Genomic DNA, 13525 nt, shown 5'->3' with positions numbered 1-13525 from the left:
AGGATGAATATTACGTGAAACTTTGTTATAATCATATGTACCAGTAAATTATACTTATGTGTGTACATGATTATGATATAAAATCCTTTTTAAAAATAATTTGCATGGAAAAAAGTTTAATAAGTCACTGAGAAGGTCCAGTATCTCCCACAGGAAGTCGCTAATAATGGTGCCTTCTCGAGTTTCCAGTTCATTTCTCTTAACTTGATTTTCTTTGACAGTGCTTTGTTGCACCTTGGTTATCTGATTTGTGAGTTAGACATGTTCTCATTTCTTTGTTTTGATTTTTCTAGTAACAGTGACTGAAGTTTTACCAAAGGAAAAGAAACAGAAAGAGGAGAAGACCATGGTTCTTGGTCAAGCTGTGGTGGACCTTCTTCCTCTACTGGAAGGTCAGATGTGTGATTTGCTCAACAGCAGAAATAGCAAAGCTTGTAAAACTTAGTTCCAGAGAAGCACAAAAATACCCTCAATGGATTTGAGAGATGCGATGAAAAGATGAGCACAGCTATCTCTGCAAAACCCTTCCTTTTCTGGCTTGACTTGGGCTTCTTTTCACAGGAGAAAGTTCGTTTGAAACAATGGTACCACTGCACCCTGTGCCAGGTTCGCCCATAGAACCTTTTCGATCAGGTGTTAAGGTAATCAGAGTTTTAACTCTCCAACATTTCAGCCTGATACTCAGTCAAGACTGTCTGCACTTAAGGTTCAGTTTAGTTGAGTTTAATTCTTCAGGCACCTTCTTTCCTTGTTTTCACAGGCACAGTAGTACTAGGTTCTGGGAAACAAAGATAATAAGGCAGAATCCTACCTTAGGAGTTCATAGTCCACACATCAAAAGTTATGACCACCAGTGTGATTAAATGGTGGGGTGGGGTATATGGACACAGAGTAGATATCTGTTACTTTGCCCAGGGGTATATATAGGGAAGGTTTAACCGTAAAAATACTTCTTTAACTATGTCCTGGTGGGTTAAATTAAGTAGTATATGAAGGCACCTAACACAGTTTCTGTCATGGCAGCCTGCCCCTGACCACTGGAAGAGGGGAAGCATGAATTGGTAGGCTGTGCCACTGGTTTGTATCCTGGGCTTTGTTTCACAGTTTCTCCTGGCATCGGTAGCTTCTTGAGGCTCTGCTTTTACCACTCTTGTGCAGGTACACACTCACTCTTCAGCGGATACCACAGCTGTCTTCTGTTTCGCACAAGTCAAGGAGAGAGAAAGGCCTAACTGTCCCAACTATTCTGAATGCAGTTCCCTGTTTAACAATTGAGGTGGATCCTTCCTGATTGTTGTGGATTCTGCCACAATCCACTCCTACCTCTGCTGTGATTCTCTCCTCTTATTGTAGGATATGATTGTTTTTTTCTAGTTTTTTTTGGTCTATCTGATTTAATTTTCTTTCTGTCTTTCAAGGATTCCTAAAACTGTGTAGTCCGGTGATGGCATTTCTTGTTCTTGGGCTGTTATAGCATTATTGTTTTATTGATGATAAGGATAATCATTTAGTATCTTTCTGTCATTTCATATGCTGGAAAGAGGTAGATATTTGAGCTCCATTTGCCTTCCTTGGTCCAGTGTCCCAGCCTCTGTGCTGTTGATTTCCTTTAAATCACTGTAGGAGAAAAGTTAGTCAAATGATTTGCCAGTCCTCATGACCTCTGCTCATAATATTCCTGTGTTTAATTGTTTCACATACTCAAGGAAAAAATATATGACAAGAGTTCTCACTAATTTTATGTATTAGCATATATACTAGTTTTTTCAAGATTCAGAGACTAAAATGATATAAACCTGTCCTTGAAAAGGAGACTTCAATTTGTCATCTGGTATTCCTTGTCATATTCAATAATACATATTAGAAACCTGAGGGACATTTCACTTATCTTCTCAGAGACATATTGATCAGAGATACCACATTCTCCAATGTCTCTCTTTCTTAAAAGTCTTTCCTCCCTTTGATATTCTGATTTCTAGCTCACTGACTATACCTTCTTAGGTTCCTGCATTGCATCTCTTTCCCCTGGTGGTGGTGGTGGTAGTACTAAGTCATGTCTGACTGTAGCCCCATGAACTGTAGCCCACCAGACCCCTCTGTCCATGGGATTTCCCAGGCAAGAATGCTGGAGTGGGTTGCCATTCCCTTCTTCAGGGGATCTCTCCAACCCAGGGATTGAACCCAGGGCTCCTGCACTGCAGGCATATTCTTTACCATCTGACTCACCACTGAAGCTCCTCTTTTTCCTCTATCTGTTGCTTAGTATGAAGGTTCTGTCCTTGGTCACCTTCTTTTCTTAATCTGTGTTCAACTCGTAGGGGAGGGCTATCATCCATAAATTTGAGGGGAAGGGTATCGTCCATGAATTTCACATGTAGAGTCTGACATTCTGAAATTCAGGAGAGGGGTCTGAGCTGCTGAATTAAATTCTTCAGACCCCTCTCCTGAATTTCAGAATGTCAGACTTTACAATTACCTACTGATTTCTCTATAATGAAATTCCACTCAACATTTTAAAACTGAACTTAGCATTTCCTTTTATTTTATTTTGGATAGTGGCATCACTCATTCATAAATCATAGGACATATATAGAATCTATATTACTTCCATGACTGCTCACCTGGACTCTGACACTAATCTGCAAATTGGGCCTACACCAAATCCAGCCTTTTCTATCTCCTCAGTGCCTTTGGAATCTCTCTTCTTAGCTTTATTCTTACACTTTATCACCTTGTAATCTCTCACCTGGAACATTACAAGTAGACTTGTAGCTGCCTTTGCTTCCCTCCAGTTCTGCCTCTTTGCCACCCCATGGCTGCAGCAAGCCAGGCCTCTCTGTCCATCACCAACTCCCGGAGTTCACTCAAACTCACATCCATTGAGTTGGCGATGCCATCCAACCATCTCATCCTCTGTCGTCCCCTTCTCCTCCTGCCCCCAATCCCTCCCAGCATCAGGGTCTTTTCAAATGAGTCAGCTCTTCGCATCAGGTGGCCAAATTATTGGAGTTTCAGCTTCAACATCAGTCCCTCCAATGAACACCCAGGACTAATCTCCGTTAGGATGGACTGGTTGGATCTCTTTGCAGTCCAAGGGACTCTCAAGAGTCTTCTCCAACACCACAGTTCAAAAGCATCAATTCTTTGGTGCTCAGCTTTCTTCACAGTCCAACTCTCACATCCATACATGACCACTGGAAAAACCATAGCCTTGACTAGACGGACCTTTGTTGGCAAAGTAATGTCTCTGCTTTTGAATATGCTGTCTAGGTTGGTCATAACTTTCCTTCCAAGGAGTAAGTGTCTTTTAATTTCATGGCTGCAATCACCATCTGCAGTGATTTTGGAGCCCAGAAAAATAAAGTCAGCCACTGTTTCCACTGTTTCCCCATCTATTTCCCATGAAGTGATGGGACCAGATGCCATGATCTTAGTTTTCTGAATGTTGAGCTTTAAGCCAACTTTTTCACTCTCCTCTTTCATGTTCATCAAGAGGCTCTTTAGTGCTTCTTCACTTTCTGCCATAAGGGTGGTGTCATCTGCATATCTGAGGTTATTGATATTTCTCCCGGAAATCTTGATTCCAGCTTGTGCTTCTTCCAGCCAAGCATTTCTCATGATGTACTCTGCATATAAGTTAAATAAGCAAGGTGACAATGTACAGCCTTGATGAACTCCTTTTCCTATTTGGACCCAGTCTGTTGTTCCATGTCCAGTTCTAACTATTGCTTCCTGACCTGCATACAGGTTTCTCAAGAGGCAGGTCAGGTGGTCTGGTATTCCCATCTCTTTCAGAATTTTCCACAGTTTATTGTGATCCACACAAAGGCTTTGGCATAGTCAATAAAGCAGAAATAAATATTTTTCTGGAACTCTCTTGCTTTTTCAGTGATCCAGCGGATGTTGGCAATTTCATTTCTGGTTCCTCTGGCTTTTCTAAAACCAGCTTGAACATCTGGAAGTTTACGGTTCATGTATTGCTAAAGCCTGGCTTGGAGAATTTTGAGCATCACTTTACTAGCGTGTGAGAAGAGTACAATTGTGCGGTAGTTTGAGCATTCTTTGGCATTGCCTTTCTTTGGGATTGGAATGAAAACTGCCCTTTTCCAGTCCTGTGGCCACTGCTGAGTTTTCCAAATTTGCTGGCATATTGAGGGCAGCACTTTCACAGAATCATCTTTAAGGATTTGAAATAGCTCAACTGGAATTCCATCACCTCCACTAGCTTTGTTTGTAGTGATGCTTCCTAAGTTCCACTTGACTTCACATTCCAGGATGTCTGGCTCTAGGTCAGTGATCACACCATCGTGATTATCTGGGTTGTGAAGACCTTTTTTGTACAGTTCTTCTGTGTATTCTTGCCACCTCTTCTTAATATGTTCTGCTTCTGTTAGGTCCCTACCATTTCTGTCCTTTATTGAGCCCATCTTTGCATGAAATATTCCCTTAATATCTCTAATTTTCTTGAAGAGATCTCTAGTCTTTCCCATTCTATTGTTTTTCACTCTTTCTTTGCATTGATCACTGAGGAAGGCTTTCTTATCTCTTCTTGCTATTCTTTGGAACTCTGCATTCAGATGCTTATATCTTTCCTTTTCTCCTTTGCTTTTTGCTTCTCTTCTTTCCACAGCTATTTGTAAGGCCTCTTCAGACGGCCATTTTGCTTTTTTGCATTTGTTTTTCCTGGGGATGGTCTTGCTCCCTGTCTCCTGTACAATGTCACGAACCTCCATCCATAGTTCATCAGGAACTCTTGTCTATCAAATCTCGTCCCTTAAATCTATTTCTCACTTCCACTGTATCATCATAAGGGATTTGATTTAGGTCATACCTGAATGGTCTTATGGTTTTCCCCACTTTCTTCAATTTAAGTCTGAATTTGACAATAAGGAGTTTATGATCTGAGCCACAGTCAGCTCCCGGTCTTGTTTTTGCTGACTGTATAGAGCTTCTCCATCTTTGGCTGCAGAGAATATAATCAATCTGATTTCGGTGTTGACCATTTGGTGATGTCCATATGTAGAGTCTTCTCTTGTGTTGTTGGAAGAGGGTGTTTGCTATGACTGAATCTTGGTAGCCTTACTAAAAAAGATCATTCCTAGAGCTTTTCATGCTGCCAGAAATGCTCTTTCATCTTTGAAAAACAGAAATATGTTAAAGAACATGATTTTCAAATATTTAATAAAAAACATAAAATTTTTTTCAGCACTATATTTAAATTACAGAAATAATCATAAAATACAGACTGGCAATAAAAGCACCCTAATCTCACTCACTCATGTGCAACTATTAATAACATTTCAGTATAAAACTTTCTGATTCCTCTTCTATATATATTTGTATTCACACTTGCCCTCAGAAAGAAAGGGCTCTAACTTTGAGATAAGATTCTCTTCTTGGCTTTGTCTCTAACTTATGGGACCTAGAAAGAGTTATTTGAATCCTCTGTATGGAAATAATTAAACCTGACCTTCTTACCTTGAACAGTGATGTGAGATTCAAATGAGATAATGTAAAACCTGGGGAGGCCTCTGGTGTTTTAAAATTTCTGTGTAATTTTACTCTTTTATAGCAGTGCAGCCTTGAAGTTAAAGTATTTGTCGCGGAGCCCTTATTGACCCCAGCCCAGATCTCAGGAGGCAATCTTCTGAAGGTCACATTGGAGGCTGCCTACTCTGTGCCTGAATCCTTCCTTCCGATAGGGCCGCTGCAGAACTACATGGTTGGAATGCAAGTTCCGTCAGCTGGAGAGGTAAAGACTTACAGCGCGATATTTATACAGATTTAAACACTCGTATGGCCATCTCTTCCTCACCTTCTAAGATTTTATTCAAAGCAAGCTCTGTTAACAGCTGAGTTTTTTAGGCTCAAAAAAATGAAGTTTACTTCTGTTTTATACATTTATGTTAATTGTATAGTTTACATGTTACATATAGTCTATGTATAATTTATATCAATAAATACATATTTATTGTGGAAAATATGTAAATCACTTAACTGACAATTTTTGGAAGTCGTATTTGTACAAAGATTACTTTTTTGCATATATATTGTAAATTTTGTATGGTGTTTTACATTATAGTCTTTTACATGCAAGTTATTTCCTTAGTCCAGATTTCTATAGAATGATGTGTATGGGTTTTTTGAGGCTCTTAAAAGAGATTTCAAATTGCTTGCTAAAAAAGCATAATTAGTTTCATCTGCTTTATTGCCATTTTACACTTTTTGTCTGGAAATCTCCAATTCCTCGTCACCATCAGCACTCCCACCTGCCGTGCGATGTCTCCAATATTTACCAACTCTTGTTATTTTCTTTTTTCATAATAGCCATTCTAATAGGTATGAAGTAGCAAACCTTATGTGTTTGATTTATATTTCCCTAGTGAAATAAAAATTAAAAGATGCTGAGCATCTTTTCATGTGCTTACTGGCCCTTTTATATCTTCTTTGGGGAAATATCTATTCAAGTCCTTTGCTCATTTCTGACCTGGGTTGTTTGTCTTTTTGTTGTTGGCATTTTGGGAGTCCTCTATATTTTTTAGCTGTTAATCCCTTACCAGATACGTGATTTGTAAGTATTTTCTCCCATTCTGTTGGTTGCCTTTTCTTACGCTGGTTAGTATCTTTTGATACCCCAGAGTTTTCAGTTTTGATGAAGTTCTGTTTATCCATTTTTTAATTTTGTTATAACCAAGAAATCATTGCCAAATACGATGTCCAGAGGCTTTCCCCCTGTGTTTGCATCCAACAGTTTTATAGTTTTAGCTCTTATGTTTTGGCCTTTGATCCATTTTTGAGTTAATATTTGTATATGGTGTTAGGTAAGAATGAATCTCATTCTTTTGCATGGGAATAACTAGTCTTCTTAGAACCATTTGTTGGAAAGACTGTCCTGTCCGTATTGAATGGTTTTGACATCCTTAATTTTGGCAATTTTTGCTAGCATTATTGGGTTTTTTTTTGAGGAGCAGATTTTCAAAGATTGTTACTCTACTATCCTGTAGAGGCCCCTCCTTCACAGAAGTCTTAAAACCCAAAGAATTAGAATATTTGACTTATAGGTTATGCCAATTTTAACTTTTATAATAGACTACAAAATTGTTTTCCATAGTTATACCAAAATACATTTCCATGAACTATGTGTAAGAATATCATTAACTTTACAGTGCTGTCAACACTTAATATTTTCAGACTTTGACTCTGCCAATCTGTGGTTTAAAACAATATCTCATGGTTTTAATATGCATTTCACTTATTCATATTTAGCATGTTTTTATTTAAATGTTGGATTTTCTAATTTGCTTTTCTCTAAATTGTGTATTTATAGACTTTGCCAATTTTCTGTTGCAAATTTATTTTAGATGAATTGCAAATACAAAAATGTTTATATTTTTAGCCTTTGTCACATTTGTTTTGTAAAAGAATTTTTAAAAAGGTACATCATGACTCTCATATAAATATAAAATGAAATAAAGGGATTAAACCAATTCAAACAAGAATCTGAACAAATGACCCAGATTTGTTCAGAGGTGAGGTTGCTTACCTTTTCCTGGTAAGCAACCAGGAAAGTTGTAATATGTTTGCTGATAATTCAAAACTTATCATCAGCCATAGGGCAATAATCAGTTATATTTTTACTGGACGAAATACATGTGCATATCTATGGACAAGAATAATTTGCATTATTATCAATTTTCTATAAATTACAGAATTATAAAATAGCACAAAGACAAATGAAGGACATAAGCCCGTCTTTAGACTCAGATAATCACAGAAGGGTCTATTAGACAATACCTGATATTCCATTGAAAAGACACTTCAGTAATCTTTTTTTGTCCACTTCATAGTCTTTTATAAAATTTCCTGTTACATGGTATTTATTTCTATAGAAGGACTATCCCATCTTCTTCAAGAACGGAACTCTGAAGCTTGGAGGGGAAAGAGAACCTGTTCCTAGGCCCAAAAAATGGCCTATTCCCAACATTCTGGCTCCCGGAGCCAACAACATTCCTGACAGTTTCATCGTTGGTGGTCCTTATGAGGAAGAAGAAGGGGAGCTCAACCACCCCGAGGTGAGAGAATGAGATGGTTTGTGGTGGCAATCTCAGTGCACTGGCATATGATAAAACACGTTTACAGTTTGTAAATCACTGTAACTCATACACACCCATTACCTCTTAAACAGTTATGTCAAAACAATTATCTATAAAAATTCTGATTAAAATGTTTCCTGACTTAAGTCCAACAAGCAAAATAATTGATTTACTTCATATTTTACTCTTTATCTCATTTGCAATTTATTTATTTATGAGTAGGTTATGATACAGTCACAAGTTGAAAAAGCATTAAGAGATATGCAGTTGAATTCTCCCTGCTCGTCCTTGTCTCTTCTTCCTAATTCCTTCCTCGATCATCACCCTGAAAGTTAACCTTCACTATAGTTTCTTGTGTTCCTTTTCGGATACTTTTTTATGAACATAAATAAAGCAAAAGTACATAGTCAAAGGAAGACTCAGAAGCAAAAACGTTTAGAAAAGTAAAGTTTCCTAAAGATTCCTCACAAAAGGTGCAAGGGAGTCAGATTCCAGAAAGACTGGCTTATAGACATCGACAAAGTAAAAGGCAGGGATCAAATTGTTTTTCTTTAGGGAGTCCGGATTTACAGAAAGTATTCAAAGTCTTGCTGTTTTCAGAACTAGAACCTGTCAGGAATACTATGCTATTTTTGCTTTATTTCAAGTGTGAAGTGTTTATTTATTTTTAACTGAGTATTAAACTACTACTACTGCTAAGTCGCTTCAATCGTGTTCAACTCTGTGCAACCCCATACACGGCAGCCCATCAGGCTCCCCGTCCCTGGGATTCTCCAGGCAAGAACACTGGAGTGGCTTGCCATTTCCTTCTCCAATGCATGAAAGTGGAAAGTGGAAAGTGAAAGTGAAGTCGCTCAGTCGTGTCCGACTCCTAGCGACCCCATGGACTGCAGTGCACCAGGCTCCTCCGTCCATGGGATTTTCCAGGCAAGAGTACTGGAGTGGGGTGCCATTGCCTCCTCCGAACTGAGTATTATATAAAGTGCTTAATCATATTGGAAGCACGGAAAATGTGTTTTTTCTTCATGTATTCATACACACAAATATCTACATGTATTCTTTTCCTATCATTTTTTTCCACAAACGGCGACATACTCACATACTTCTGCAGCTTGCTTTTTTTGCTTTATAGTATATCGTGGAGATTTTTCCCACATAAATATACGAAGAGCATTCTCATTCTTTTTCTTTATTTGTACTTGCTATATGATATGAAATAGTATGAACATACTTTAATTTGCTTAATTAGTCTCCTGTTGGTGGACATTTAAGTTGTTGAAATTATTCTTTATATTCCTTCCTTTGTTCCCTCCTTCCCTCTCTCCTTCTGTTCCTTCCTTCCTTCCTTCATATTTTTCTACAACATATGTTTGTCAAGGGCATAGGAAATTCTGTAAACACATTTGCAAATGTGTCTTGAACAAACTGATAATCATTAGTGGAAACATTTGATGAAGTAATTATATAGTGCGTGGTTGAATTATTTTGGTGTCTGATTCTAAATATTTTAAATAGCGCCACTTGGGAAGCCCAGAGATAAGGCTAGCAGTATTTTAAAAATATTGTGTAGTGTCTTTTCTCATCATTGTGATTACTAAAAATTCATGCTTTACTTTTATTAATATTTTCACTTAGATATTTTATTTTAGATATTTAGATTTTATGTCCCATTTTAGTTTGGATAACTAGTTCTCAACCTTGGTTGCTCATCACAGTCACCTAGAAAACTTTTAAAACAATGGTGGCCAAACTCTAACCAGGTCAATTGTATAAGAATTTACTTTTAAAGTAATACCATTGTGTATATGTACCACAGCTTTCTTATCCATTCATCTGCTGATGGACATCTAGGTTGCTTCCATGTCCTGGCTATTATAAACAGTGCTGCGATATGTCCATCAGCAGATGAATGGATAAGAAAGCTGTGGTACATATACACAATGGAGTATTACTCAGCCATTAAAAAAAATACATTTGAATCAGTTCTAATGAGGTGGATGAAACTGGAGCCTATTATACAGAGTGAAGTAAGCCAGAAAGAAAAACACCAATACAGTATACTAACGCATATATATGGAATTTAGAAAGATGGTAACAATAACCCTGTATACAAGACAGCAAAAGAGACACTGATGTATAGAACAGTCTTTTGGACTCTGTGGGAGAGGGAGAGGGTGGGATGATTTGGGAGAATGGCATTGAAATATGTATAATATCATATATGAAACGAGTCTGCAGTCCAGGTTCAATGCACGATACTGGATGCTTGGGGCTGGTGCACTGGGACGACCCAGAGGGACGGTATGGGGAGGGAGGAGGGAGGAGGGTTCAGGATGGGGAACACATGTATACCCGTGGCAGATTCATTTTGATATATGGCAAAACCAATACAATATTGTAAAGTTAAATAAAATAAAATTTAAAATAAATAAATAAAGTAATACCAATGCCCAAGTTTTGATTTTTTGTTTTTAAAAGCTTCCAGATAGTTCTAATATGCATTCAGGGTTTAGAATCACTGATTGAGGTTATGTGAATGAATGTTTGGCAGTTAGTATTGGATTGAAAAAAGGATAATATAAGTAATTTATTCTGTGTACTAAAGTACTCAAAACTTTAAGATGGTGTTAGTGTTTTTAGTAGTAGTCATACTTAAAGTAGTAATAGTAGTAGTAATAAAACTATTATGATCAAATCCATTAAAAGAATGCCCTCAGATGGAGCTGGAGGCAACCATGCCATACTGAGAGAATAAAAGTCTCTGTCTTATGATTTTATAGGATAGGGAATTTAGGAACCAAGCGGAATGCATGAAGAAAAGGATTACTTGGGACTTGGAAAGTCGCTGCTACCTTGATCCTCCTGCAGTGGTCAGGTAGGAAGAGGGAGGGAGTATGTCTAACCAATAGGGACTGTGGGAAGAAATGTTTTATTATACTTTTGTTTATTTACAATTGAGTTAAGGTGATCTGAGAGTCTCTTCTACCACATGTACTAATAGCAGGCTTCTAGTGATAGTGGTTTAACCATGTGGATTCTTCTCTTTCATATAAAAGAAGGTCAGACCTAGTATGTGTGGTGGCTCTAGGTACTATTAGGTATGCAGCCTCTTTCTCTTTGCTCTGCCTCTTTGATGTGTGCATTCCATACACAAGGTTATCTCATGGGTCAAGATGGCTCATTGGCTCTCTAGCCTGCACGGTCACATTCCTGGCAGAGAGTTGGAAGAGGCAACTGCTCATGGATTAAAAAAGGAAACATGCGGGCTGTATTAGCCCTTTTTGTAGAACCTTCCTTCATCTCATTGCCCATCTCTCGAAGAAAAAGAGACTTAGGAAAGAGTGGTTTTGTTGGACACATTGTCACCCATACCAGATCAGGATTTATTTACTAAAGCAGAACATGACACAGTTTTGTGTGGTTACCTGTCAATCTCTGGTTGACCTAGTGATTAGGGAGAAGTGAGAAATAAAGGATTATCAATGTATGTATTATCTGAATGAAAATATATATCTTTTTTAATTAATAGGCTATTTTTAGAACAGTTTTAGAATTTTGGAAAAATTGATTACATATTTCAGAGTTCTATATACCCAACTTGATTGTAGTGTATAATATAAATGTACATTGTTTGATTTGCTGATACTTCATTAAGGATATATTTTTTGCTATTATTACTTTGAACAGTTATCTATTTGACTAATTAAAAGTAAGAAAAAAATTTAAATTTATTTTACCTAAATCTTTTTCATTCTGATTCTCTTCCTGTCTTTATATGGATCCATATTTTCTGACCCACCTCATATCTTTTTCTGTGAAGACTTTTAGCATTTCTTGCATGACAGGTTTACTGGCCACAACTTGTTTCCATTTTTGTTTGACTAAAAGTCTTATCTTTCCTTCATCTTTGAAGGATAATTCCAGTAGATACAGAATTCTAAGTTGGTAGTTTGTTTCTTTCAGAATTGTAAGTATTACACATCATTCTCTTCTTGCTTGCATGATTTCTGAAAGAAAATCCAAGATAATTCTTATCCTTGTTCCTCTATAGGTAAGTTTTTTTTTTCTCTGACTTCCAGATTTTCTTTCTCTTTGGCTTTCTACAATTTGAATATGATATACCTAGGTGTAGATTTTATATATATATATATATTGTGCTTGGTGCTCTCAGCTTTCTCGATCTGTGGTATCTGTCATTAATTTGGTAAAATTTGCAGCCATTGTGACTCAAATATTTCTTCTGCTTCTTTCTCACTTTTTTCCCCTCTGGTATTCCTATATACCTTTTGTAATTGTCCCACATTTCTTAGATATTCTTTTGTGATTTAAAAACTTTTTTCTCCTTTCTGTTTCAGTTTGGAAAATTTTTATTGGCTCAGTAGCTTCAAGATCACAGATTTTTTTCCTCAGTTTATGTCCAGTCTGTTGATAAGCCCATCAAATTAATTTTTCTTTTTTGTTAGTGTTTTTGGTTTTCAACGTTTCCTTTTGATTCTTTCTTAGAATTTCCATCTCTCTATTTATATTACCCATCTGTTCTTACATGTTTTCTACTTATTCCATTAGAGCTCTTATCATATTAATCAATTATTTTAAATTATCTACCTGATAATTTCAAAATCTGTGTCATATCTGAGTCTAGTTCACACGATAGCTTTGCCTCTTCAGATGGTATTTTTCTTGCCTTTTAGCATTTCTTGTAGTTTTTTTCTTTTGAAGGCTGGACATTATGTTTTGGGCAATAAGAAATGTGGTGATTGGGTTTTCTGGGTGAGGTTTTATGTTAACCCGATTGGGAGGTAGGCTGTATTTAATTCTTTCAATAGCTGTGAGCGCTAGAGGCTTCAGCATCCTTTTACTCCTTCCCTATTGTCTCTGGGTATGCTCAGAGCTTTTTCCCAAATAGGGTTTGTGTTTGAAGATTCTCACTTATAATTCACTGTTATTATACTGGATCCTGTTGAATGGTGGTAAAGTGCTGGGGAAAGGAAGTTTTCTATAATCCTGTGATTAAATCTCAGTATTTTAATGAGTTTGAGTCCCGAGGTTGTGACTTCATAAGTGTATCTTTTTTTCTTCCTCGTCTCATGTGAGAGAGGAAGGCTAAATAGGGCTACTACTACTACTAAGTCGCTTCAGTTGTGTCCGACTCTGTGCGACCCCATAGACGGCAGCCCACCAGGCTCCGCCGTCCCTGGGATTCTCCAGGCAAGAACACTGCAGTGGGTTGCCATTTCCTTCTCCAGTGCATGAAAGTGAAAAGTGAAAGTGAAGTCGCCCAGTCGTGTCCGACTCTAGCAACCCCATGGACTGGAGCCTACCAGGCTCCTCCATCCATGGGATTTTCCAGGCAAGAGTACTGGAGTGGGTTGCCATTTCCTTCTCCAGTGCATGAAAGTGAAAAGTGAAAGTGAAGTCGCTCAGTTGTGTCT

General features: G+C 37.5%; 1 protein-coding gene across 2 annotated transcripts in view; it reads left to right on the top strand.

Moving 5' to 3' along the window:
- The window catches only part of CFAP70 (cilia and flagella associated protein 70), an 82259-nt gene that overhangs the window by 7744 nt on the left and 60990 nt on the right, over positions 1-13525 (top strand). For both annotated transcript variants that reach the window (XM_019953771.2, XM_070781927.1), the window contains exons 4-8: positions 294-392; positions 562-641; positions 5573-5752; positions 7890-8072; positions 10874-10968. In XM_019953771.2, the coding sequence (XP_019809330.2) occupies positions 294-392; positions 562-641; positions 5573-5752; positions 7890-8072; positions 10874-10968 (637 nt within the window). The remainder of the gene's footprint in view (positions 1-293; positions 393-561; positions 642-5572; positions 5753-7889; positions 8073-10873; positions 10969-13525) is intronic.

The sequence above is a fragment of the Bos indicus genome, chromosome 28 (assembly GCF_029378745.1).
Source record: "Bos indicus isolate NIAB-ARS_2022 breed Sahiwal x Tharparkar chromosome 28, NIAB-ARS_B.indTharparkar_mat_pri_1.0, whole genome shotgun sequence".
NCBI classification, from domain to species: domain Eukaryota; kingdom Metazoa; phylum Chordata; class Mammalia; order Artiodactyla; family Bovidae; genus Bos; species Bos indicus.
Note: the sequence above shows the minus strand (reverse complement) of the source record. Positions and strands in the feature narration are given on the sequence as shown.